The sequence below is a fragment of the Salarias fasciatus genome, chromosome 16, assembly GCF_902148845.1.
Source record: "Salarias fasciatus chromosome 16, fSalaFa1.1, whole genome shotgun sequence".
NCBI lineage: Eukaryota > Metazoa > Chordata > Actinopteri > Blenniiformes > Blenniidae > Salarias > Salarias fasciatus.
Window position 1 is genome coordinate 15,246,143 of NC_043760.1, and position 26,574 is coordinate 15,272,716.

The 26,574-nt window shown below is 41.8% G+C and overlaps 1 protein-coding gene across 1 annotated transcript in view; it reads right to left on the reverse strand.

Moving 5' to 3' along the window:
• Window positions 1-11,953: 11,953 nt before the first annotated feature.
• Window positions 11,954-26,574, reverse strand: part of pth2ra (parathyroid hormone 2 receptor a) — a 55,424-nt gene continuing 40,803 nt past the window's right edge. Inside the window, exons 10-13 of the mRNA XM_030111956.1 lie at window positions 25,788-25,882; window positions 21,511-21,649; window positions 14,123-14,164; window positions 11,954-12,340 (exon numbers count right to left, since the gene is read on the reverse strand). Coding sequence (XP_029967816.1) covers window positions 11,954-12,340; window positions 14,123-14,164; window positions 21,511-21,649; window positions 25,788-25,882 — 663 coding nt within the window. The remainder of the gene's footprint in view (window positions 12,341-14,122; window positions 14,165-21,510; window positions 21,650-25,787; window positions 25,883-26,574) is intronic.

A 26,574-nucleotide genomic window follows, 5' to 3' on the forward strand; every position in this document is an offset into this window, starting at 1 on the left:
CCCTGAGCCCCCCTCCCGCAGGCCCTCGGCAATCAGCGTTGCTGCTTTTTGTAACTCCGATTTCGAGGATAAACTTTGACCATCGTCTGAAAGCAACAGTCAAGCCAGAGCAAGAGTCTGAAGGGTCTGCGCTTGGTGAGTTTCTTACAGGAAAAGACGTTTTTGCGTGTAGAGAAGCTAGAGCTAAAGAGTTAAAGCTAGCTAGCGTATTTGTTTTGAAGCGCTGATTGGTTGAAGTACGCTGTCAGTCAAAGTCCACAGGGGGAGAGGCGGGATTTTCAGTGAAACGGAGCGTTTTCTCTTCCGGGTTTCAGAATTAGCCCCAGAAAATCTTTTATTTCACACAAAATTACTTTTCCTTAGCGCCAAAAATAAACTATTACCATGTTAATGCCATTTCTAGGGTTTGGACTAGCTAAAAAAAGCATGATACAGCCCCTTTAAATAGTCCGAGATAGTGGTCAGGAAACGGCTCCAGGAGAGAGAGAACAGAAAGAGATGGAGCTTATTTGCTGTAAAGATACCAAAACCACAGGGTGGAACAGTTACTGACTCACAGCTCTAATGATTTATTACAGAACGACAGTGGTTCACCGAGGCACCTTTGACCATTCTCTGTGTGCGTTTCACTCTTGCTGTAAATTATTCCAATTTACAGAATCTGGTGAAGGGGTGAGGTGTTGCCCAGCTGGAGGCTGCACATATTTCTTCAACAGAAACTCCTCGGAAAAGTGACCAAGATGCAGTCACACCATGCTTAGAAAGTGTATGCAAACCCCCGGGGGGGCTGCAGCCCCCTAAATCATAGGCCACGCCAATAGCATCTACAATCCAGTGAGATAACTGCTGCTTGGTAGGAGGGTTCCCCAGATGTGATGTGATTCTGAGACCACCTGTCAATATTTCCCCTAATTCCCGCACAGCGTAGGGCACATTTAGTCTTTCATGCCCCTGTGTGGAGAAAGGAGGACAAAACACTGGCAGCTTGATGGGCAATATGATGATGCCTGGTTGAAAACATCAGGCACAAATGCTGGCTTTAGTTTCAATAAGACCAAAAAATCCCCCATTAATGCACGCAAGACAGGTTCACCAAGAAGGCACGGATGTCAGTCACTGGCTTCGCAGATGCTAGCACAAGTAAAGCTGTCTTTAATGAGAACATCTTCAGCTGTACCTTTTGAAGCAACTCAAAGGGTGTGCATGACAAGCACCAAAGATAAATCCCAAGGAGCAGTTAAGCTCCTGAATTCTGGCCAAAGCCGCCGTTTTCCTTTCATATATGACAAATGAGTTTTATCCTCAAAACCGATCTGGCACACCGATGTAGCTGCTAAGTACATTTTAATGGTGGAAAATGCCAAGACTTTATCCAGCAGCTTTATCCACCTGACAGCAGGCACAGGGCTCTGGAAAGAAATTATTTCTGTTCTTATGCACCATTTTTCAAAAGCCTGCCGCTTTCCCTGTTATGCACAACGTATAGATGAGGCTCTGGCATGGTGAATACTTGTATTGACATTACATAAAAGCCTGAAAGTCAACGGGTTCAGCCGTCATGGAAAATGGATCTACAGTATACCACTGTTCAACCTGGGAGAAAAAAAAGAAACCTCCAACAGAAATGGTCTTTGTCATTTATTGAAATTGCAGGAGTGCGTGATCCGGGGTTGCTGCTCGTAAATTTTTCGGCAGCAAGCAGCATATGTTAAAAGGGAGGGGTGGTGGAAGCATTACTGCAGGAAGTAGGGGTGCTGGGGGGGCTGCAGCACCCCCAGTTGCCCATTACCGCGGGAAGTGGGGGTGCTGGGGGTGCTGCACATACGCAGCGCCAGGGTAGGGCTTGGTTGGGCTAAAGCCCCACCAAGAATTGTATTAGCATTGCCATAAGCCAACCAAGAAAAAAATAAAAGTTTTAAATCCAGCAGCACCACTGCAGCGCATGTAACGGCATTCAGACAGGCATCTGCGAGGACAGCTGAGCTGTCACTCATCGGGGTCCTGGGATAAATGGGGTCCTTAGCTAACCTGGCTGTGATTTGTTTTGGCGGCTCATAGTCACTCGTGATTAAGTTAACGGTAGTAAGCTGGTCAAAACATGGACAGATTTGTTTTTAAACATCGCCGGATGGTCTGTCTTGTTGGTGAAGAGAATGTCCTGCTTCTCACGGTTTTCGAGGAGCTTTTCCGGGTCACAAAATTCATGTCTGACCTGTTCCAATCTCCCGCTCTTGAGCTTTCATCCACAATACACTTATCAGAGTCAGTCATAGCGACATTATCAGACAAACGTGCAGAAGAGTGGTGGAGTGAGATTCGGGACAGAACAGCGGACCTGTGCACCTGTGGTTTTTGCCTCCAGTCAGAAACACCGGAATATTGTACTTCTGTGAAAATCAGCCTGGTGAGTTTAATATTGTATATTATTTTCCTGACTGCTGCGTGTGGTTTGCCTCCTCGATGCGCTCTTGCTGCCTGCAGTCTTAATTTTTTGGAGCTGTGTTTTGATTCTTGGCTGTTCTGTGGAATACAGCTGTATGACAGAAGCAGCTCTGTGTAGCCAGATTGGGCGGGTTTCTGCCAAATCAAGCTTCTTTATTGAACACGTCGGACGGGTTGATGAAATAATTATGTGTTTATGACGTGTTTTTTTTAATTATACAAATACGGTTTTAACGTGCATTTTCAACCGAGATGGCGGTTTGGGCTGCTTTCTATTGAGTTAAACGGGTTCCATAATGTTTACGGGGGATAGCGACAGATCTGGCAACCTCCTCCAGCAGACTGCAGAGGCAGTGCAGGAGGTGTGCTGCGGTAGGTGATTCCAGACTGGAGACGGAACGCAGCCAGAACGGTTGTTCTGTTTTACATGATTTTTCTGCAGGCCATACAAATCGCTGACTTTCAGAAGGAAGCACAGGGCAGGCTCTTCGCCATGCTTGATGTGCGTGCTCAGAATAACAGTTTGTGTCGTGCGCTACGGAAGCCTCACACGGACAAAAGTGCGGCAAACGTGGAAAGTTGGCTCGACCCAGGGAGCAACCGTGTTCTCACTGCATCTAGATCAAGCCGGGGTGTTGTTTTATTTTACATATACATTCACATTGAAGTTCTGGCATTTTTTGGAGCCCTGCCACAATATGGGTCAGCCCCACCTTAGCCCCACCAGAAAAAATACTCTGGCGCTGCCACTGGTGCTGCAGCACCCGGTCTTTTGTCACGCAGTCACGCCACATATTGTATTTGTCATGATGAAAAAAAAAAATCCCGGTAAACTTGTCTGGTGCGCCGTTGGTACCCCTGTTGGATGAGGGTGCCCGTGCCACGCTTGTGTGTGTTCCCCCCTGTTGGATGACGCGCTGAGCCCTTTTTTCTCTCAGCACCCCCTGTTGAGAATACGTTCCCGCGGCCATGCGTGTTCCCGTAGTGAAATAACAAAACAAATGTTGAAAGAGACATGGTTCAGTTATCTCACGCCCAGGTACCACATTCCTCAGTGTCTTTGAAGAAGTGTTGGTTCTTTATCTAGTAAGGAGCCGGTGATTCCTTTACTGCAGTGGGTTACACCATGCTAACTCCGGCTGTGTTGCTGGTGCAGGAGCAGCTGGGAACAGTTGGGTTTCAGGATGTCCTTTCAGCAATTCTGGATCTCCCGTGCAGTGCGCTTTGCTTCAGTTTGGTCAGAGGAAGGTGGTCATTGAGACCTGTTGAGATGGATCGGCCATGTCGTTAAATGTAGATGGTGCACACACACACACACACACACACACACACACACACACACACACACACACACACACACACACACACACGTTACATGTCAAGTATTTCTCTACCTCCTGGTTACTTCCTGCTACACTCAACAGTCCTACTTCTTCACATCAACTGTCATATGTTTACACAGACACTCACCAGATACCGTGTTTTCTACACACTGCATGAAGACAGACATCCATGAAACACTTTTTAAATACTTTCTGTGGCTTCCTCCACTATTCTTGGAGATCAGGAACCACAAGAGAAAAGGAAGGCACTAGCAAATCCATGTGGCTGGCTGAAGGTGACTGGACGGTTCCTGTGTGGACTGTTCAATCACCTTCATTGACCAATGACCTCCGAGAGACGGCCAGCTCTGTGAGTCTTGAGGGGAGCTGGTTTTTGAGGGTGGATTGCTGACCCCCTTGCTGTAAGATACTGAACATGGCTGAAAGCTCACAAAGGAAGTTGTAAAAATCGTGACGGATCAAGGAGTTCCTCTGTGTGCTGTCAAATCCCAACACACACAACCACACTCTCAAATTCACAAATGCAGTGACTGAGGGGGGAAAAACAAGTCACATATAGGAAGAGCATTTAAATTCTACATAGAAAGCCTCCAGCCTGTACTCAATGTGATTCAGAAGTGTCCTGCTTGCATACAGTAGTTCCACTGCACATTTGTTTCACCAACAGGACCTGGAGAACAGTCTCACCTTGCCTGCAGTCAAACTTAAATGTTTCATCTCTCAATTAAGTATGAATGCATCAGGAAGTTAACATTGTGTTTATTGAATAATTGTTTTGCCGTGTGAATTTTAAACTGGCAATACAGAGTTTTGTATATATATACAGTATATAAAGTATAACACATCACTAATTGTGTGTCTTGACTAAGACAGTAACAGAGCTTGGTGTGAATGAAACATTTTGCAGATAAGGATAGATCGACCCTATGACTGCCCATTTGGCTTCTGTTTCATTTTGAAAGTAGGAAAGCAGCATGTGGATTTTATCAGTTGGACTGCATGATATTATCAAATGATCTTGATAAAGTGGTTTGAAATCATACTGTTGTGCAGCAAGTCTACAAAAAACTGATGCCAGGGTGCATGAACGTTAAAAAAAACCTCCACATAATCACTGTATCCACAAATATTAAAGAAAAATACAATCAAGGGAGGAACAATGCCGAAGCAGGATCCGAACTGTCAAAAACCTAGATCAATGAAACCCAGAATGGGATAAAAAAGCGTTTGCTTTTTTTTATCAAAGAGATAATACAAAATCGCTCCCTCAGTATCTGTCATTGCTCGAGCTCTGTTCTGCCATTTGGATAATGGTGTGTTATCTTGAACTTGGTGTGATTTTTGTGCCTTCAAAAAAAAAAAAAAGAACATGCGTTCTTTCTTGTATCTGTGGTTACCTGTTGCTTTGAGGATTCACTTAAAGAAGAATTTGGTGCAAAAATACCAATGTCACCATGTTTCACTGTTTATGGCTCTAATTTTTAGCTGGATTGTAAGGAGTTAAGTCGTCACAGCTTTTTTTTTTTTTTGAGACAGGAAGTACAGAAAAGGATGTCTTTTAAGACTGGCACCATTCACTCCATGAAGACGGGGTGTTTTTGGGTGTTTTGTTTGTGCATGTTGCTATGGGAAGGAATTTGTGTGTACACCTGAAGTCAAAGTATCCAGAACACACAACACAACAAGCTTTCAAGCATTTTAAAAAGTTCCACATTGGCAGCCACTCTACCACTGACATGTAAACTGATATGCAAAAAAAATGCAACAAAAGTTTTCCATTTCCACTTGAAAACACTGTCGTGTAAGCTGGGCCTAAATGCATCACAGTGTTGAGAAGACAAAGCTGAAGGAGCTTGCGGAGCAAAAACTATTTTATCTTGTCTTCATGACTGAAATTAGGGATAGCTCTATGCATACTCATGCTGTCGTTCTTTGTAAAAGAAACAACCAGCAGTTTTATCAGTTAAAATATTCATAGTTGATAAAATGACAATAGAATGAGAAAATCAAATAACGTCTTCGAGATTGGAGACTGTCAGAGAATGGAACCAAAGCCATAAAACGGGCTCAGTGCTCATAGTGTGGCCTTGTGCATTCAGGTCCGGATAAGGAAAAGTCCATTTGTGTCTGTGTATCTAGAGCTGCTCCAGTTCCAGGAGAAAAAAGCAATCAGCTGCTCATGAAAAAAAGCCACATCTGAGTTACATGACAGTTTCAATTTGAAGGTATGTGGGAATTACAGGCCAGAGCAGGGAAGAAATCAGCCACACAAGATTTGACAACATGCCAGTTTTACAATGCATTCTACATTCATATTGGCCTTGACAATACACTGCCCTATGTGCAAATTCTGATGTTCGTTCCATGTTTTTACTTTTGTATTGTGGAGGACTATTCCAGACTCAGCAGGATGTCATTATGCCCTCAGTTGCTCTTTTTGATTGGAACAAAGTTTAATGCTGCTTCTCACAGAACTGCGAAGTGGTCTTTAGTTTGGACTAACTCATTGCTAAAGGCCTCCTGTTGATGGAAAAATAGACTTTATCACACCCTTACGATTTCATGCTGTTTAAAACAGTTTAGTCCTAAGTCTTTGGATCCTAACGGGGTTTGAACAGATGAATGTAAGTTAAATATAAACAATGTCAATCAATCACACATGCGGACACTACTCAAGGCCCATAAAGGGATGCCTGGTGCTTGACTCTTAACCAAGGCTCATGAACGCACCATGACTTCACAAAAGAAGCTCTTTGCTCTGTCAAAGTATATAGTATATATTTTCAAATGACTGATGTATTTAACCCCCCCCCCCAAAAAAAACATCAAAACTATGACTGATGTTTGAATACAAACCACCCATATAAATCCATATAGCTTCTGTATATTCTATCCAAGACAGGCTTATGGTGTCCGGGCATGAACTGGTTTTATTTGCAGATTACATTTTAATATATTTATCACTGCTTGCCCAATCAATCCCAAAGCTTATGAATATTTTAGAATAATATGGAACAATCTCCAGGTTAATGTAAATATACAAAAAAAAAAAAAAAAAACACAAGTGTGACTGTGACCCAAAGCAGAAGTTCACTTAAATGACTCATTTCATCCATTTATTTTATTTGTCCTTTATTTTTATAGGTAATCTTACGTAATCAGACACAAGTTCTCAAATGCTACAGAGAAACCTGGAAAAACACAGAACACAAACTTGATACCAAAACATGAGGTGAGTCAATACAGACATAGACGAAGCCTTCTGTCCATCGTCACACCCACCGGGTCAGTGTTGACCATGTAGCTTGGAACACACTCCTCGATGCGGTTTTCATGTGTAGGGAAAAGTTTTTTGTCAAAGAAACATTTTTATCTCCATGTCGACTTGATCTGATCACTTTGTAATTCTTCTTTATGTAAGTGATGCTGTCAAACTGCCATGTTTGAGCCAATAATTAAAAAAAACATATATATATATATATATATATATATATATATATATATATATATATATATATATATATGTATATATGTATATATATATTGATCAAATATTAATATAAAAGAGCACCAAAGTGTTTGAAAACATTGAACATTTATTAGCAATCAACAGGGAGGAGGGATGATTGAAACGAGGAGAGGAAAAACTAAATTAAATTAAAAACAAGAATTACAGAGGAATAGCTGCCAAATGCATTCAACACATGAAGGGAACGGATTAAAAAAAAAACTCCCACTGAAGTTTCTGAAGCTTCTTCTGATAGAGGGTAACACAATGAAGGTTTATTTTGCTTCTGACAAGCAGCAAATTCACATGAATGCAGAAAATAGACAACAGTTATGTAGCCACAAAATATAATCTCTTGCTGTCAGTACAATAGCTGATCATCAAAAAAAAAAAGAAAAAAAAAAGTCACAATTAGAGGAATCTGCCATAGGAAACATGGGTGCTACTGAATGGCAAACCCATGAGTTGTAAACAAGTGACATGTGCTGAGAAAACCTTATGTGCAGGTCTGTAAACACTTATTTTCAACTTCATGTTGGAGTCACAGAGGTATTAGACACGTTTTCTGTTGTTCCATATCACATTTCTTTTAACATAATACACAATTGTTCACAAAATGGGCACAATATAGCACTTCACAGTACTTCACCATGACTGTGATTCGTCCATGAATAGCATTTTGTATCAGGATATCTGCTCTTGTCTGATATTGATTATCCTCTTCTGACACTGTGGGAAACCCTAGAAGTAGGAAATGTCTGAAAGAATAAATCAGTCACTTTTATATATATATATATATATATATATATATATATATATATATATATATGTATGTATATATATATAGCAAATGGTGCAATCATAAATATAATAAAAATTTTCAGCCACCAAATATTAAAATGACAGAAGAAAGTAGTTCTCCAGGTTGTTGATCACAGGCACTGCTGCAAAACAGGCACAATCACGCAGATGCCGCTTCGATGGAAAAGAAAAGCAGAAAAGATTGTCATTTGGCTGAAATACAGATTCTGGTGTCCTTGAGAAGGACATATCATCCACAACATAAATTCATGAGCTGCGGAAAGAATGCAAAAATATGAATTGGATTGTTGAGAGACTGAATTGCTTGATTGACTGACTTCAGAAGTTAGTATCCCAGATAACTGGACAATATGACTCTTTGCGCTTACTCTGAATACTTTTCTTTAACAGCTGCCAGTGTGTTCTGTGCAATATAGCAAATTATCTGGTATTGATACGATAAAGTCTCCTGTGTGATTGCCATGTTGTTGCTGAAAATTATCTGTCGATGCTGTAAAAATAATCTTTGTGAAATCCCTGCCTACCAGAGCTAGGGCGTAAAGCCTGATCAATCATTTGAAAAGGATCGCTGTACACACTGAAATGCCACAAATTCTGAAATTGCAGTGGTATGGATGTGGGGCCACGTCTTTAAGCTGTCTTTCTTCACCGTATAGGCTGACACAATCTGGTGTGTGTAATAAATATGTATCTGCATGTGATCCTAATGAGAGTGCAGTAAATCTACTACACGAGTAAATATATTGTAGCGACCGCAGGGGTCGCTAGGGGTGCCAGAGGTCCGCTGCCCCGCAGACTGTGTTGTGCCACACGGCATTATGGGAAACGGGACTGAGTTGGGGGCCGTTTCAGGCCGGTTTATGTGTCCTGTTTTGGTTGTCTGCGTTTCCCTTTATTATGCGTGTGTTTTTTTATCGTTTGTGTGCTGTTTGCCACTGTTTTGTGTTCTTTTATTTCATTTTATGTGTGCACCGTCGGTCAGGGAGACCTTTTGGGGAGGGACCTGGCCTACGCCTCAGGGGAGGGTGCTCATGCGTACTAGGTTAGTTATTCTAACAATAAACCCGTGTGCTTGTGAAAACTAAAGAGCAGACAGTTCTCCTTCACCGTCTCTGCCGCTCATTGAATGCCACAATATTGTAGAAGTGCTTTGCCATTTATAATCTAAAAATTGAGCAGCACAAACACTCTGGAGTCCTCTATTGTTATTGTCGTTGTGCATATACAGTGTTTCAAAGTCGCATGAGCTCCTGAGTTTTAAAAACATTGTCTGGAAGATGTTTTCAGTGACTCTGAACTCCTCTGTCATGCCTGCTGTCGATCAAAATCCACAACTCTTTTTTTTTCTTTCTTTTTTTAAACACCGTTGTTACTGTGCATGTTCACCATGGCCTTGGTAAACTGTTCTTCTGCACATGCACATGCGCACATGGATCGACAATCACGTTTGTCTCCAGAGTGTCATGACTCCCAGTCCACAATTTGCAGGGACTTGCTCGTTTTATAGTTGAGTCACTCCTAATTCCCCAAGCGTTGGATTGTTCACCCACTAATATGGAGCGTGAGCTGGGTTTAGACCATGGCGTGACAGGTTAGTTTTACCCTACTGATGGTTTGTTGTTGCAATAATAATCCTGCTCGCTAAATAGGTTGGAGTTGTGTCAAATAATGTTACCAAGTCCCAGCTATCTGGTACTTCCTCCATCTTACCCCCTCAGTACATCATTTTTAGATTTCCTCGGTCAGGACTTGCAAATGCAAAGCAAGAAAATAATTCATGTGATCAAGACGAAAGTATGAAGTCATGGACCAGGAAGCAAAAACCAAGATTTCTCCAACCAGGACTAGACTGTGATGTTTAATGGTAACTCAAGTGTATTGAGAGGAAAATTAACTGTTGGATAGTGGTTTGGTTCTCAAGACCAAGCATGTTTTCTGGGAGTTCAGATGACATTTAATTTCTCTCCGTGCACATGAACTGATCTCCATAAATATTCGTCAGCATGATTTGAATGGAAACTTTTCTTCCCGTCAGAAACATCGTGACAGGTTTTATTTATTATTCAGTACTGCTGCCACACAAAAAGTCAATTATCAAGCAGAGCATTGTAGAGACTCAGTTTTGAAGGGGTTATATTGTTCTTGATAAAAGAAAAACATAGACTGTTTTTCTTACACACGCTGCATAGAATGAAAAGGCAGATCAGCAAAGTTTGGAGAAAAAACAGACCATACCACTAAGAACGGTTTGTGATATTTGATCTACATCTGAGTTGTTAGTCTAATGCTGAAACGAGAACCAAAATTGCCCATCGTGATCTAACTGGCATGAAAAAAACTGGATTGAAACTCCTCTGCCTTGCAGCTGTGGTCTTTTATACAAACATGTAGAGCACATTCTCAGCTGTATGGAGCATTACGTCGAAAAAACGCATACAGCAATTCAAATATGATGATTGCATGTGTGGGAACAAAGGTTCGTCTGTTCTGACATGCTGTAGAATAGAGCTGATGATGCCGCCACCATTTTATCAAGCTGCTTTCTCACCATCGGGTTTTACATTGTGCTTTGTTCCAGACGTAGCTTATCATTATATTCAGGTGTTGATCTAAGGTTATATGCAATCAAAGGTGTTTGTCAGAAAACCTAGTTTATCGTGTTTACCTCTGCTATATGTAACCACGTATTTACATGCAGTCAGTAAGTGAGCAGTTGTATCACTGACGAGATGCCCTACCTGAGAAAATCAAGAAAATTTGTTCAGTAATTTAGTCAAAGAGAAGTTCCTCTGAAGGTTACAACTGCAGTAAGGTTACAACTACACAAACAGCCAATTTGAGCAACATAATTGCTCCAAATTTTGCTCATGAACAAGTTGTAAATTTAGTCACCTTCCTTTTAGAGGCAATCAAATTTGTTCCCTGTTTACACGACAGTGTTTTCAAGTGAAACTGGAAAACTTTCATTGAGTTTTAGGTGACTGTTTACATGATAACGGCACTCAGAGTCACTGAAGAGCCAACTTTTTCAAAATGCTCCAATTTGGTTACCCTGGAAATGGCGAATAAAACGCAATTGTTCTGGAACACTTACTGCGCATGCACACCGTCACTGTAGTAAACAGTTCTTCTGCATGTGTGCGAGTGGATGGACAATGACAAAAATGGCGGCCTCCAGACTGACCAGTCCATATTCTCCTGGGACTCAGTAGCTTATAGTTTAAAAAAATTCAGTGCCACAGTTAACATCCAGACGGACACTCATGCCGCTGCACCACTTACGGGCAATCTCACTGAACGTTGTCTCTCAGGCAATACAAAGTCACAGCAGTATTAAACAGTTCCACTTTGGCAATGCTGGAGAAATTCACAACGTGAATGAAAAGAAAAGGATGAGCCTGTTAGACTTAGTCGTGTTGAAGCGGTTCACCTTATGAGGGATATGAGATAGGCAGGTTGTTCCACTGTAAAACACTGCTATTTGGTCGTGGCTGCTGAACCAGGTCTCCTCAGCGATGTTGTTTTTCATGGCATGTTTTCTTGCGTTTCCCATGCATAAAATCACAAACGTGCTTGAAATGCAAGTCGCAACACTGACAGCACAAAACCACAGTTTCCAACGGTAATGCTCACTCTTGCGGTACTTCCATGCATGCTGGGAACCTCTTGATTAAGCTCCACATCCAGAGTCTGTCTCTTTACAGCAGATTTGCTCAAGATGTTTTCCATTTTGGTGTCCTCTTGATTGCCACTTCAGTTTTTTGACACGCAAGTGAAAAAAATCACCGTGCAGCAATAATTTCTCATCTTCAATCTACATCTTTGATCTGTACAATCGCTACAATGTTTCCTCATCATCATCTGCTCCCACACTTGCAATGGCAGCAGGAAGATTTTCTTTCAGTGATATATCATCCACTTGTTTGGGCCCACTGTCCTCAGGCTCCTCAGGTATGGATGGATCTGAGTTACTGATTACATAACCTGGGAGGGTGGCGTGCATGCTGACTATGGGGGGACCGGTGCTCCGGGAAGCCCGGCTGGAAACCAGCGTGGTGGAGCGGGTGGAGAGCCCGCCGCCAGCCAGATGGGACTGACTGCTCGTGCTGTTGTTGTTCAGGCCAACCACCACAGAGCCGTAGCGGTACCGACCACACACCACTGGACCCTCCCAATCAAAGGCCAAGTTCCAGCGCGTCCATGTTTTCTTGATCTCCGTCTGTACCTGTGAGAGTGCAACACAACAACTCGTCATTAACATACATACATCTGCGTGCAGTAACATATTTTAAAACTGCTGTTTTGTTTCAGTTGTTCTTTGCAAGCATTCAGGAAGTCCAATCATCTATCCGTCTTCGACATGTGCTCGATGGAAGATAGGGTTGAAAGGAACGGAGGTGTGATTGAAACAAACCCCAACAAATAGTAATATGGCTGGACTAGAGGTGGTACGAGTATGAAATGTAACTGGATGCTGAACAAGTTGCTTACTGATCCACATATTATCCTACTGTGTTTCAAACCCACTCAGAACCTCTACAAGGACATAAGGCGGTCCGACAAGGATCATTTCTGGGCCCATTCCTTTTGTCTTCATCTGTCTGTCTGTCTGTTTGTCTGTCTATAAGACAATGAATTCCAATTTCAAAATTTCAACTCATCCATTTAAGACATTTCTTTATCTACATGTCTTGTGTTTCAATGTGAGTCACACATCTAGATTGCATTTAGGCAATTTTAGCACATTAAGTCTTTGAATCACTCAGCAACATGTTGTTTTATATGTAGACTGAGTGGGATTATTCAAGTGAAACAAGATAAGTGTCCAAAATACATACCATTCTGCTCAATGATACTCATTCAGGTATAAAATATCTTTATTTAGAAATAAGTGTAAAAGGTAGACTGCACCAATTTCCTTTTTTCAAGTTACTTTCTCCACTATGATTGTTGTCACATCCTTCACTCTCATATGCACTGAAGGCAGATCATTTTTTCTTATCTGAAATCTCACCATAGGAAGATCTTTGTATTCCAGGATGTAACAATGCGCTGCTTTCATAGATAAGTTCAGGGGTCTTTCTCAATCCTTGCATTGGTTCCCACGTGTATACAGACAGATCAGTGTAGGTGTTGTTCATTACTTTTCTATAACATCCCAGAAACAAGATCAAGGTAAAAAAATTAGCCTCATTACTTACAGCTGACTCACACCTCATGTTGACAGCATCAAATTTTAAATGAGCACATATTTCAGGTTGCAGGTTGACTTTGTGCTAACGCTTGATTTTTCTGACTTCTCCGGAACCTTCCATCAATCTTAAAACATACATGTTGGGTTAACTGTTTGCATGTCGGACAATGGTCCAAATTGTTTGAAGGTTGGATTAAAGTTTGAAAAATATACTATATTCATCAGAGCTTTTAGAAATGGAGCTTAAATTTAGTTAAAAAGGCAATTGAGTTTTTCTTTGATGATAAAAAAAACTAAGAAATCAGCAATGTTCTTCCTGCTGGAAGGTGATAGACCTAATATTAAGTTAGGAGCCCTTTAAAGCAGCAGATTAGTATGGTTCAGACCATTTTAAATTACACATGTAATCAAGTTCAATGCTTGAATTAACAGAATACAAAAACATTTCTAAGGACTTTGGATTGCAGATGGTTGTGGATGATGAGAGGGAAAAATGAACATGATGAAAGGAACGTCAGAAATGATATAAAGAGATGAGACATTTTTGTGAAGATAAAACTGCTGGGGGGAAAAGTGTGAGAGCAAACTATATGAGATGATAGAGGAGTGGCAGAATGAAACAGATCCACAAATATCACGATAGCATAAAAATCCAATAAAGAAAAAGACTTCAGTTGAAGTATGCTATTAAACCTTTTTGCTGTTGTCTATTTTAAACCAAGCAACATTTGGTAAAGTTTTTATTTGCTCTAGTGTTTGACTTTTTCTGTGAACATCCATCAAACAAAGAGAAAAACAGCCCTGCTCACTCACCTCTCCGTTACAGTAGCAATAGATGATGGACACGAAGAATCCCTGAGAAAGAAAAAAAATTAAGTTCCAATCAGAAAAGGTTGCAAGAAGATAGGAAGTTTCAGCCACTTTACTGTTAAAGTGTTGCATAATAAAAATGGAAAACAATGAGTCAGAAAACCTCTCCACCTCTGTCTAATCAGTGTTTAATGTCACTTTTCTTCATGATCATAGAGAAAAGCCTCAGTGAAAGACACAATAGGGGCTCATTTCCTTCTAAGCGATGTACAAAGTGATTGAGAGCGCACATGGGGAGGGAAACAAATGGTATAAAATAAAATGGAGGTTTCAGTAACAGATAAGGAATTGAGACAAGAATCAACAATTGACAAAAAAAAACTGTAGCACTAAATATGCTGAGTAATTACAAATAACACTAGTTTACAACTTTACATGCAACTTTACACACATACATCCTTCATAAACACAAAGAAGCTTGGCGTAAAATGACACTTGTGAAATTCAAAGCTGGATTAAAAAGCCTGTTAAAGTGGCAAAGTTGTACCACATAACTGAAGCTGAAACACTCTCTGTTCATGTGCAGGAACAGCCTGTTGCTGTGATCCGCCGTAACACCTGCCAAACCACCTGCTTAATGTTGCTCCTGAGAGGTGGAGACTTCATAGTTCAGACCTGTTTATGCTGCGCATTTATGCAGCACAGTTGCTCGGCCAAAATGAAATCGGAGGAATTCAGCATTGCTCAAATCTGTTCATGAATCTTTTTTCTTTTTTTTTTTTTTTGCTTTTGGGTGTATTATCCTGCTGAAAACATCATGCCTATTGGTGAATACTGTTTCCATGAAAGAGTATTCTTGGTCTTGGCCAGTTGTCAAAGCAGCATGGATGGCAGGACCAAAGGTTTCCTAGCTGAATATTCCCCAAAACACTTTTTCAGTTTTTCAGTTGCTGCATTGTCCAGTTGTAATGCTCACATGCTCGTTGTTGGTAGTTTTGATGGAGGACTGGGGTCTGCATGGGAACTCTTTCTCTATGCAGCTTCATGGATTCATCTCTTATTATGCTTTATCCAGTTTAGGATTACAGAGGCTGAAGCCCCTGATCTTTCTGTCAGATCCATCATTTGTTTCTGCTGCATTTCAAGCATCATTTCACACAGACCACCATGCACTCTCCATGTGAGCGCTGTCTGCCAGTAGCTGGTTCGCAACTTCTTAGATTACTTTTGATCGATTCTCATTGCTGCAGATTGCAAACACCCAGCAAGAGCTGCAGAGTTTTCGGAGATGCTCTGACCCTGTCTTCACATTTTAGACATTTCCCATAAAAATCCTCATTTCAAAATGTGCTCACTGAAATCAAATCAGACTTATTGTAATGATTTAATTATCTCGAGGAGGGTAAAAAAATATTCTGTTAATCTTCACTCAATCACATGTATCCGCACTGTTTGTTGTGTATTTTTAGAAATTTGCTGAGCAGAATTATGTATCAGTAGAGAAGTTTGAGTAATTTCATGAGTGATGTTAGTGAAACGTTCTCACAGTAAACTAACAACAGTCCCAGTCTTTCAAACAAGCTGCTCTCCTCAATCAAGGCTATAATTTTTTATTTATTTATTTATTTATTTTTTTTACCAGATGAATCAACAAGTCTGTATGACTCATACTTCCTGTTTGTGTACTTATCTGTGTTCTGAAGTTATCCTTAACTTTTAAAATGGATGTATCTCAAATGTAGCCTTTTCCTTTCTTAGAGGGGAAGATGCTTCTTGCATTCAGCTTCACCTCAGGATGCCTGTGACCCACTGCTGTCACACATCGAAAAGTTTGTTTGCTTTAAAGGATCCTGAGCAATACAAGATGAATCTTTAAAAGTCAAGAAGGCATGGTTTATTTCACGACACATTGTATCTCTCTGAAATTCATTTGCATGTTTAGACCTGGAGCAAACGAGGGAACCAAGCAAGATGAACCAACACAGGATAAAGACAGAGGCACCACTAAATGGGCTGGGGTAAAGGGCAGACGACAGGCTGGCATAATGGAAAGATTGAAGTGAGGCAGAGAGACATGGGGGGATTAACAAAACACAGGAAAAGACAAGGACACAGAAAAGGATGAGCAACCCAGGCAGGGTGTGGAACCAGGGTCCTGCATTGTTGATTATGTGTGAATTAGATCATAAGAAGTTAAATAGACAATGAATGGTATTATTCTCACTAAAGATTGAGTAATGATAATTTTTATAATTGCCCTGTTATTTTTTGTTTGTTTTTGCAGTGTGTCTTTGGGACAATCGGTTATTGAAAATATAAACATTGTCCCAGAAGTCTTCAAGTTTCCAATTACTGGTGTTTACATGTGGAGCAGGAAAAATTCAGTATTTGTAAAGAATTAGTAGTTACTAAACGTAACTCCAGTTCTACGAGTGTATGCGTGCCTGCCTACGGGCTTCGCTATTGGTATTCCTCTTGGCGCCAGCCAATCCACTGAGACAAAACTGAAACCTGCGCACCAATCCCAGCCGTGCGTTGGCACAGCACCCCCCCCCCCCCCCCCCCCCCCCCCCCGAGGGTATATAACCAAGTGCTCCCCGTGAGAACTCCCTTCTTCTGAATCAGCAAAGAAGAAAGCAAACAGCTGGGCCAGCAGGTAGGCAGGCACGCATACACTCGTAGAACTGGAGTTACGTTTAGTAACTACTAATTCTATGTTGTGATATGCTTAGCCCTCCTATGGGCTTCGCTATTGGTACAAACCAAGGCGGAGGCCGTAGGGGATGAATGTACTCCCAGCTGGCATGCTGACAGGATTGGTGCGGAAGAAGAGCGGAAGTAAACAAACCGTACGTCCAGAACGGTCGAAATAACTTCCAGGAAAAAATGGGGCAAGCACCCTGACCAAGGCGCTGCCCAAAAGTGCATAAGCATCGCCAAGTGACACATACGCCGACCAGGGCGAAGCCGCAGCGGTAGGCGAAGAAAACCCTGGCCCACGACCCCCACGGGGCGCGGCAGCCGGGCCACGAAGACCAGCAGGGTCAAGCAAGAACCCCTGCTCTTGCCGAGAACCGACATATCCATCAGATATGAGCGCACAAAGGTGGACGCGGACGCCCAGGAGGCAACCTGGCAGATGTCACCCACCGTGACATCTCTGCACAGGGCCACAGAAGCAGCCATACTCCGTGTGGAATGAGCACGAATCACCGCTGGTGGCAGAAGTTATGCGCTTCATATGCAGCTGCAATAGCGCCCCCCACCCAGTGGGCGAGACGCTGGGAGGACAGCGGGACTCCACGCCTCCTGGCTCCATATCGCACAAACAGCTGGTCCGTAGTGCGAAAGCCAGCTGTGTGCTCAACATAGTAACGCAGAGCCCTGACCGGGCAAAGCAACTGCAGCCACGGGTCGTCACCAGACGAACCAGGCAGGGAGCTAAGTGTTCTGATCCAGATCACCCACGACCGAAAGTCCGAGGTGATCACCTTGGGATGAAAAGCCGGATTAGGCCAAAGGTGCACGAGACCCCCATCCTGGCTGAACACCATGCAGGATGGGTGGACCGACAGAGCGCAGAGATCCCCAACTCTCTTGGCGGACGCTAGTGCTAGCAAGATGGCTGCCTTGAAGGAGAGAAAGCGGTCCGCCGCCTGCTCCAAAGGCCCAGGGGGGGTCCTTTAAGACCCTCCAACACAGTGTGGAGGTCTCACGGGGAGACAACATGTCTGGGGGGTGGCCATAGCCGACACGCCCCGCGCAGAAACCGCTTCACCAGTGGGTGACTGCGTGCAGAGAAGCGGCCAAAGCCGCCATGACCCGCTGCACTGGCCAAAGCAAAAACCGCCAGGGTGGAAGCAGCGCGGCCACTGTCCAGCAGGACCTGGAGAAACTCCAAAACTCCACTGATAGCGCAGGAGACCGGGTCCAAACCCTTCTCCAAGCACCATGCGGTCAAGAGCTGCCACCGAGACCTGTAGGCCTTAACAGTGGAGGGGGCCCTGGCACTCTCGATGGTGGAAACCACCACCAAATATTGGAAAAATGCTGTTTCCCCCATGTATTTCCTTTAATTTATTACTATTGATTTTGTATGATCATAATCATGGATTATATGCAGAATTGGGCCAATTTTAATGGATGATTTGCGCATCACTATTTCACTTTAATAAAGATGCCGACCTGCATGCAGTACTTGTCCTCACCATTGAAGCGTGGGGGCGCTATGCCTTAAGCGTCACTTAAAGCAGACATATTCCCTCTGAGGCACGCGCATCCCCCCCCAATAAGTGAGCCCCCCAACAGCCGCGGTATAGTTCGCACACTGCTTTCACTTCTGTGACAGACCTTCTCCTCCCTCCTGACAGAGTCTGCTCTCTCCGTCCTCCAGCTTTTCTCTGAGTTTCTTCAGACAGAGTTGTAGCCTGTTCGCTTCACAGACTCACTTTTCAAAGTTAGCGTTTGTCATGGTTTGTTTGCTGTGGCGCTCTGGCGCATGCGTGTACCGGTGCGAAGTGCGCATACGCGTAAGGCGGTCACAAAATCTGTCCTGCGCGCGGACGTCTGTGGACAGAAATTCACGACATTACATTCCAGGGACCAATGCGCCACGCGGACATGTGAAGCATGGACGAAGCTGCTAGCAGTAGCAATCATGGCTGCAGGTGTAGCTGCACATGCTAGCGGCAGAACGTAAACGCACGCACCATCCTGGCCGTGAGCTGGGGAAAAAAAAACAAACTTTGGCCCGTGAACTCACCCTGTGCACAGCCCTGTACCGAACCGAACGGCCCGTACCGAAACGGTTCAATACAAATACATGTATTGTTACACCCCTAGTAGAAAGAGAAATGGGATTGGGCCTTTAAAAAGACATTAAAGGAGACCTGACAGAAAACCACCATGACAATGAGTGACAGATACAATTTACATTGCCACACTCCTACAGCACAGCTTTTTGGACCAGACTCATCAGTCATAGTAATAAAACTATGAATATTAAGTGGTACTGAAGAATGCTAAGAAAAGGTTTGCAGAAGGACATTGTTGTCATCCCTGACTTTGCTGTGGCACTCAAAGAAGGAAAGCTCATGGCGATTAAACTGCCAGTTCGGCTTTTGACTGCTGTCATATGACAGTCGTGTGTGGAAAGCACTTTTCTTTGATTTCAAAAAGACATATAAATGTATACAAGGCTCTCTTGAAGATGTAATGGCAAATGGGATGGTGTATTGTACTATCTTGCAGTAGCTGTGTAAGAAAAAGAAGTGATCTGAATGACAAAAATCTCACGTCCCGTGAACTCAAACTGCAGCGCCTGTCCTTATTGGAAAGCACAATGATTGCGATTATATTGGAAGCTACCAGGTTAAATGCAGAACCCAAATGTGTGGTTCTGGTCTGTTTGTTGTCTGTATTGACCATGAATCAATTTGTATCAAAGTTTCGACTGAGAAACTATTCATAATAATACCTGTTAGGACTGTGAATTTCATTAAAAAAATTTCATTTGCCTTGATATTAAATTGTCAGTTGGATACTTCATTTTTCACATTTTAATTTGTCAACTTCTTCAGCTTCAATATCAGTAATTGTTAAAATCCTTCTACTGCAGCTTAAAAAAAAATTCCGGAGATTTTCAAACAACTCACAGACCAGTTTTAATCATTTTGAGAGTAGAAAAGTCAGTTGTTGTGAATAAAATGTGGGGCGTAAAAAGAAAAAAGTCATAACAAAGATAATCATTTGCAGATCCCTGAAAAATTTACTTTTACGGACAATGTTAAAAGTTACTGCATGCTGCCATACAAATAGTGCACACAAACTTGTTCAGCTCACAGTCTGACTGCAGTCTGGATATATCCATCACATGTATTGACTCTGTCCTTTTCCCTACTGCTCCATGGTGGCTGTTTGGTATGGCTTGTGGTTCACCCTGATAGGTCTGCTTTCTGTGCTACTTTCACAGTCAAATCAAATCAGAATGGAATAAATACAGGATCACAGTTTATTGAAATTGATGTGGATACCACAGCATTTTCTGCCACGGGCATAAATTCTTCATACATTTAACTGGCTGTCAGTACGATCTTGCGCAGAAAAAATTTCGAGCAGTGTTGTTGGAGAAGTTATGAGACAGTAGTTTTTCAGCATGAGTTTTGTTTACGACTTCATGTTGAACATGTCAGTGTGAGCAAACCAGACAGAGCCGGGGCACCACAAGTCAAAGATCTCACCCTTTAGTTTCTTTCTATCAATAATAACAAATAAGCTTTGCCACAGTTGTAGCATTATGTGGCCCTGGGTGGAGCAGAGGTGGTGGCAGTGGAACGGAGAGCAGGGACAGGAAGATGGCCTAATTGGCTCAGCTGATGCCGGTTCACTCATTACCAGTCCATTTAAACAATATCTGAGTGGAAATGGGAACTCAAATAGTCTGAGTCCACACAGATTTCCGCAGCCGGATCAAACGTCCACGCCCGAAAGGACACCAGGCTGTCACCCTCGAGTCTTGTCTCATTTTACCCCCTTCTCCTCTCTGTCACATAAAAAATTCATAAGGCACAAAATCCCTGGAGGTGGAAGACAGTGTGCATGTGTCTTCATACAAGATAGAAAAAAAAAACTGTTGAAGGTTTCCATTCTGCTAACTATATATCTGTCGAAAGAACCCACAAGGATAGTTTGTGTCTGAAAGTCATTAATTTAGTATGCTTAATTAATCTGTCATTTTTCATCAGCCTGTGCAGACTGTTTACACTGAATCAGTTTCTAAAACGTCTGCTAATTTGCAACAGATTCACCAGACTCAATCATTAGATAACTACAGGTGTTTCTGTGTGCGTGCGTGCGTGCGTGCGTGCACGTGTGAGGGAATGGGCCAGTCTATTGCTTTAACAGAGCCAGAGCCTCAGCTGTGTGTTATTGTGGTTTGTCAGCCGGTCAAGCTGCAATTACATATCAGCAGCACAGCATCAGTTCCAGTCAAGGACAGATGGAGCAGACGCCTGCAGTATTGAGATGGATAGAAAGAGGCTCAACAGAGCCGGGAGGATAACATAACTGAATCTGTCTGGACCGACAGAATTAGCCAAGAATCCTGCATCAAACAACAGTAGAACCGGCTGGTACAGTCGAAATCAATTTACAGTATGTGCCTAAAGATCACCTGAAATATGGGCGTGAAAGCCGTGTTTTAATATTATAACACTGCATATTTAAACTGGAACAAAGGAGCACAGGCTGCAGATCACATAAAAGCACTCAACCTTGGCACCAAATGCTCGTCCATCAAACTGCTGCAGCCAATAAAGATTAGTGCACAAACACTCATCGATACAAACGGTTTTGATGCACGATGTGCAATGGAGACAGAAACTCGGGCATACCTGAAAGGAGTTGAAGAACAGCTCACAGTACATGCGGATCTCCCAGCTTTGACCCTCGAATGTATGAGGCAAGCCGACGAACACAATGTAGTGGATGCCAAACACCAGCACCAGCACGAGTGTGGACTTGGCCAGTTTCCTGTGAAGGAATTTAAAAAGAAACAGAAAAGAAAAAAGTCAAGTCATCTCTCCTTTGTCAACATGCATTGTTTACTGTGCTGCAGTTTACTCACTGTGACGTTCATTCACTGGCGCATATTGCAAGAAACTTAAGTAAAAAGAGCAAATACATTATTTTTGGTTTAATGGAATACTGGATGAAAGGTAGAGTCACAGCACTTTCAGATATTTGATATTTCCTTGTAATTATTTCTTTGTTTGCCAAGCTGTGAGTGTTGCACAGCTTCAGTTGGACATTTTGGTCCCGATATCACAGGGAAAGCTTTTCAGAGTTGTCTCCTGAGGGATTTTCACATTGAAGATTTCCTGTCTGCCTTCAGCTCTGTTACTTGTGGGCTGTGAAGCCTGCGTATCAGTTCTTGGCAAAATCTCGGAGTTTGTGTCTCCTCAAATAAATCTGACAAGCAGAGACAAGCTAATATGTCTCTAACAAAATCTGACAAATGTTTTATTTCATTTGATAAAGTCACTTTATTTTGTGCAGGGGGATTATTTGTACAGTACTTTGGCTGATTGTGGAGCGCTGTGGGCAATGCTGCAGGCTTTCTCCCATATTAATGTGGGAGTGAAATACCGAAGGACCTTTACAAATTCAAAAAAATATTTCTGTGGCAGTCAACTGGAATCGGACATGTACCTATTGGCTTTATTACTTTGATTGTTGTGAAATAGAAGAGATTTTAAGCTACAAGCTGGTGATTGTACTGTTTTACCATATATGTCTCTCGTGGTAATAATGAAAAGGGTGGAAACAAGAACTCAGTCTGAGAAATCACCCGACAGCAGCTTCTCATCCAATCTTCCATCCTGTATCAAATCTGTTCCGTCTGGTGTGTATTGAGGAGAAAAAGGGAAATAGAGTTTCTAATAACATTTGAAGGTCCTGACACTCCACTGCTGAGGGTTGTTATCATAAATCTAAACCAGGTCAAGATGACACAAACTCCCCAAAAAACAGTTTGGACCAGGGATGTTTCAGTTTCTTCTCCCTTCATCTGTGACAGAAATATGCACATGTACATGGCCACAAGCCAGCCCTTTGTGTGTGTGCTGTGTGCTTGTCCGAATAAAAACATAATTTTTACCAAGTCAGAACATAAACATACTCCAGCCTTTCAATAATGTAAAAGACGCTGTCTGGGATACATATTTGGAGTAATATTGATGAGCCAGAGTGAAAAAGCCCAACAAGCATAGCTCTAACAAATCTCTTTCAATTTTGTCAATTTAAAAACAAAGACGGAGGAATTCAGAAGTGAAACTTGTCACTTATAGAAAAGATGCAATAAGTGTCAAAAAGTTTCCCTGTGATTCATATTACTTCTTTTATTTACATTTACTTATACAGTCAATTTTCAGCTCCTTTTAGGAACCTTGACAGCTCATACATTCATCTCTCCAGTATGAACGCTGCTGTATTCTGTATACATCAGTGACCTTTGGTTTTTCATCCGTGATGATTTTCATTTTCATCTGCCAATCCATGCGCTCCTATATATAAAACTGTCACGTGTGCAGCATTCAGACCTGTTCACCTCCTGGGAAATACTCTGTAAATAGAATGATTTTAACCAATGCATTGAAAATTGAAGCAGCGTGTGAGTGCACATGTCTGCATGTCCTTTTGCTGTATTTGCAGAGAGCTAAACCTTTTATCACATTCACATCTGGGGACCTGCATAATCGTGGTTTACCTACCTTATCGGTATGTAACCCTGATAAAACACTTGTTATTATGAACGACTCTCTACTATAGAACTGCCAAGTCCCAGGAGAATATGGCCTGTCAGCCGTCACACTCTGGAGGCCGCCATTCTTGTCATTGTCCGTCTACTCCTGCATGTGTAGGAAATCTATTTTTTAAACCAAGCCTTTTTAAAAAGAAAAAGTCCATAGAGAGTAGGAGTGTTTCAGAAAAATTCCATCTTTTCAAAAGTTTCAGTTGTACTGTTGTGTAAACAGCACCACTGGTTGAGGTTAAAGGGAGGGTTTGGATTTGCGAAGCAGTAGGGGAGAGTGGGGTAAGTAGTGCCAATTTTTACTTAAAGTGCCTTTTACACAAGGGGATAACAGGAATGCCTGCAACTAAAATATGTTCATACAGTTTAGGATGTTGTGCATCCCTGGGAGCAGTGACTTTGGATCTTAAATAAACTGTGTGAGAAATATAGCTTTGGAAAAAAAAGTGGTTTTGTGGCACAACTTACCCCAAGTGCGGGGTAAATTGTGCCATTAGTCAGAATACACTGGGGTAAATTGTGTCACTGATAACTGAAGTAAAAAAGATCACTTTAATATCAAAAATTTAGTGTTTTGTAATGTTTTTTGTATTTTTCATATGGACCAACTGTGTCTGAAATAAAGTTTATATAAAAATGATAATGCTAGATAAAAACAAGACAAATTGAATACAAAAGTACTTGTTTAATGCTTGTTTAAAATTTTAACATAATCAAAGGCCAATTTGCTTCAACAAGGCATAGTGCCACATGAACACATGCTAAGAACAAAATAAAAAATCAAAAATGAGCACCTAACTGCATCTACATCTGAATATCTTCACTGATTCGACCTAGTACTGGACGTTCCACTTGCCAGTGTTGCAGTGGAATATGAACTTGCGCTCCCTTCTGGCTCTATCACCACGCTTTTATGGTGTGGGAAATTTTTTAAGCACATCACCTCGAGGGATGACTCCTTCATCATTCTCTCTAAATGTGAAGATGGACTTTCCATCAACAGGCCTCATAACTTTGCTTCAGAAACTTTGAAAAGTTGGAACCCTGTCTGTCTTCCTTTTGTATCTGTGTGACATGATGGATTCTGACCTGAAATTAAGACTGACACATAGTTTTAGTGATCAAATGGAAGAATACGATGTACAATAACAATACAATACAATAAAGTAATATATAGTAAATAATCATAAGTTTGGGGAAGTTGTGCCAGTGGCACAACTTACCCCAGGTCCTTTGGCACAAATTACCCCAGGCCCACCATTTTGAAAAAAATGCCTTCCCCAGCTGTTCTGAGCTAGCATCATGCTAACTGTATAGACTCATGATGTAGCTTACTAAAGCAATAAAACGTGTGTGAAATGTTTTCAAAGTTTTCTATAATTCTTCAAACACAGCAATCAAAAAACCTTAACCATAGAAATTTTACTTTGGAGGGCAAAAAAATGTTTTTTGAACTTAAATGTGCTCACCTCTCAAGCCATGTGTCTCCCTTTTTTGCAAGATGAGCGGAATGGACGCCTCTTCAAAAATATGTGGTCACATGACCAAAAACTACTATGGTTTTCTAAATAATAGGGGTGGCACTACTTGCCCCTTGGCACAAATTACCCCGCTCTCCCCTAAATAAAGCTTAGAAGCCGAATATGGAATGACTCAAGGACTTTGACTCAACTTTGGAATGAAAGACGACCTGCTCTACCGTCTGAGCCAAAGATGCACCGAGTCTGTGTAAAGTTTTCTAAAATGTGCTTGAATATCAGTCACGCTCAGGAAGTCAATCTTTCAGGACTCAACTGAACTTTTCACAACAGAAAAATAACAACCTATCCATACAGCTGATCTCCTGAAGTCTGAAGGTTTTACATTATAGCTCTGAGAAAGGACAAACATGTAATGATTAATGATCCTTCGTGGGTCTATTTTCTTTTTCAGTCTATGCAAAAATTACTACCTTATTTTAAATGAACCATCAATCATTGAATGTTAATTTTTTTTAAATCTACTCATATATTTCCAAAATATGCTTTTGAAATTAAAGGCTATCGAGACTGAGGCTGTAGCCAAGGTAACATTGTACAATTTATTTGTCATCTATCATGTAATGTGATTGATGGATTCATTTTGAAAACAAATAAATGAGACACGTCTCACTGAAATGTTCCTTCTCTGCAGCAATGAGGTTATTTTGAGATGAGAAGCAGTGAAGGATCACTGACGACGCCTGTTTTCTGTCATTGAAATGTTCGAAATCAGTGATGCATGAAGGCATCACACAATTCTTCCACCCGCAGTTTTCACCTGACGTTAAACCTGAAATAAAATACTGGTGTTTCACAGGAAAGAGAGTTCAGTGCACACCTGTACTGCTTCCTGGTGTCGTATCTCCCTGCATTCGTCTCCCGGATTTTCGTGGCCAGCACTCGCACAATATTCACAAACAAAACAAAGTTGAGCTGAAACAGAAGAAACAACATGAAATATTCATTAGAGTTCAGTGAATGTGAGCCACCTTATCCGAGGACAAGACAACAATTTGAACTCACAGTATAAGATGACATAACCAGACTGAGATGTGTGATCAACTAAATACCTCATAAGATGAACAGCTAACTGATCAGTGAGGAAAGCTATCCAGCAGACACTCACACAGTGGGGAGACAACAAGGGGTGAGGACAGGGACATTCATATGGACAGACGATGAAGATGATTTGGGAGAATCAACTCTTAAACCAAGTCCCAGGAGAATGTGGACTGGCAGTCATGACACTCTGGAGGCTGCCATTGGTGTTATTGTTCATTAAATGGTGCATGTGCAGATGAACTGTTTACTGCAGCCATGGTGTGCATGCACAGTAGCCGAGTTTCAGAAAAGTTGGATTTTGTGAAGACGGAAATTGCTGGGGAATTTTCGAAAAGTTCCAACTTGTGCCCCAAACATCACTGGCGTGTCAGACTCCAAAAACATAATGGACTTTTTTCCGGGTTGGTAGAGTGGTAATCTCTCAACTGAAATATCAAAGGTTGGATTCCACATGTCTAAGTGTCCTTGAGCAAGACACTGAATCTCAAGTTGCTTGACCTGGCATGACCTGATATGAAAACCAAACAATGAAAATACACACCTACACTGGAGTTAATATATTT